This window comes from Aplysia californica, unplaced genomic scaffold (genome assembly GCF_000002075.1).
Source record: "Aplysia californica isolate F4 #8 unplaced genomic scaffold, AplCal3.0 scaffold00481, whole genome shotgun sequence".
Classification (NCBI taxonomy): Eukaryota; Metazoa; Mollusca; class Gastropoda; order Aplysiida; family Aplysiidae; genus Aplysia; species Aplysia californica.
Window position 1 is genome coordinate 487,465 of NW_004797751.1, and position 1,494 is coordinate 488,958.

Here is a 1,494-nt window from a genome sequence, read left to right on the forward strand (position 1 = left end):
GGGGTAAATTAGTTTTTGGAAAGGCAGAGAGTATGTGGCGCTCTACTTGAACTGTAACCTCAGTTCATGCTTTGGTTACAGATCTGCAACAAATGTTCAATAAGGCACATGTATTATTTATAGAGAAAAAAAAATTAGGAGTGGAATTTTACTCCCTCGGGCATATCTGTTCCCAGTTTGTAAAGCTCAAGAAAAAAAAGGACAAAATATGATCTGTGTGTTCCTTGTTGTGCATGTTTGCAAGTCAAGAGGTGAGGAGTTGTTTTTTAATTTCAAGTCAAAAGCTCCGTTACTTTTTTATTGTGTGGCCTTGACTGATAAGACACAGGAAAGAAAGTGGGATGAACAAAGATGTACAGTTTGATTTGCTATTGAGTTTTAGGTGATTAAAAATTATTTGATGACGGATATCCTTGTGAAGTTAGGAAGAAAAGAAAGTGTTTCTTATTCTGATTTTGGCCCTGATGTTGACATAAATATCTCCTGATGTCTTATATTAGCTTCATTTCAGAAATGGCTAATTTTAGGATGGTACTTTTTATTTTATGTTTAAATCGCTTGTATGTTTGCTAACATGTTTGCTAATATACAAAAGTCTGCTTTTGCATAATAAATGCAGTGTGTTTTCAGTTAGTAAAATCTTTTTCGAGCAGGTGGTACAAAATGGAGACATTGGCAAAGCTGAAACCTCGGTCAAACCGAAAGAACCCTCAGCTCGACTCTGCTACTAGCAAGGACGACATTCTCAACGCAATGGAAAATTATGGAGCAAGTGATGGTGCTGGATCTAACAAAGGTAAGCAATGCAATAGTCACTTTCAGAGCTTCTAAAAGGCTCATGGAGTTGGAGTTTATCTTGTTTCCATAGCATAAAGAGAGACAGGTGATACAAGATTCTCTCTTATAGGCCTCGTGGGATACAACAGGCCTTTCGTCAAGTATTCTGATAAAATCGGAGCCCTCCGATTGTTCATTGAATTGTTGATTGAATTTGTACAATATCTGATTATTTTCTTGAATTTTGTTTCCCTCAGTCGTACACTACTTATGGTGAATAATATAGAAGTACACTTGTTTATTTGCAATATTTGTGTGACTTGTTGTTAATGACATGAAAATACACCTTTTTATTTGCATATTTTACTGTACACATTCATTTGCTTATTTATTTTTTAAAAAAATGATCTTAAGCTGCTGGGGTTCTGGACTCTCTCTCTGCTTCTTCATTCCTTTCAAACATCTATCGTCCATATCTTCCCTCCTTCTTTTTTATGTTTCTTACTCTCTTGTAACACCTCTAATCTTCTGGCACCCATATGACCTTATGCAGTTGCGAGCGCCGTAAAACCTCTACTAAAGCAAAAAGAAAAAGACCCCCCAGTTTTAGGGAGGATTCTTAGGAAAACTCCTATTTTTGGTCATGTAGTGGTTGGCAGGTGTGGATACCAGTCTGTTACAGCTCCAACTAGCATCTGTGGTGTAGTGGTTGGGGGG

The 1,494-nt window shown here is 37.0% G+C and overlaps 1 protein-coding gene across 4 annotated transcripts in view; it reads left to right on the forward strand.

The window, feature by feature from the left end:
- The window catches only part of LOC101856285 (TBC1 domain family member 5), a 70,918-nt gene that overhangs the window by 6,220 nt on the left and 63,204 nt on the right, over nt 1-1,494 (forward strand). For all 4 annotated transcript variants that reach the window (XM_005105618.3, XM_035971682.1, XM_035971684.1 and 1 more), the window contains exon 3: nt 654-796. In XM_005105618.3, the coding sequence (XP_005105675.1) occupies nt 664-796 (133 nt within the window). In that variant the 5' untranslated portion in view covers nt 654-663. The remainder of the gene's footprint in view (nt 1-653; nt 797-1,494) is intronic.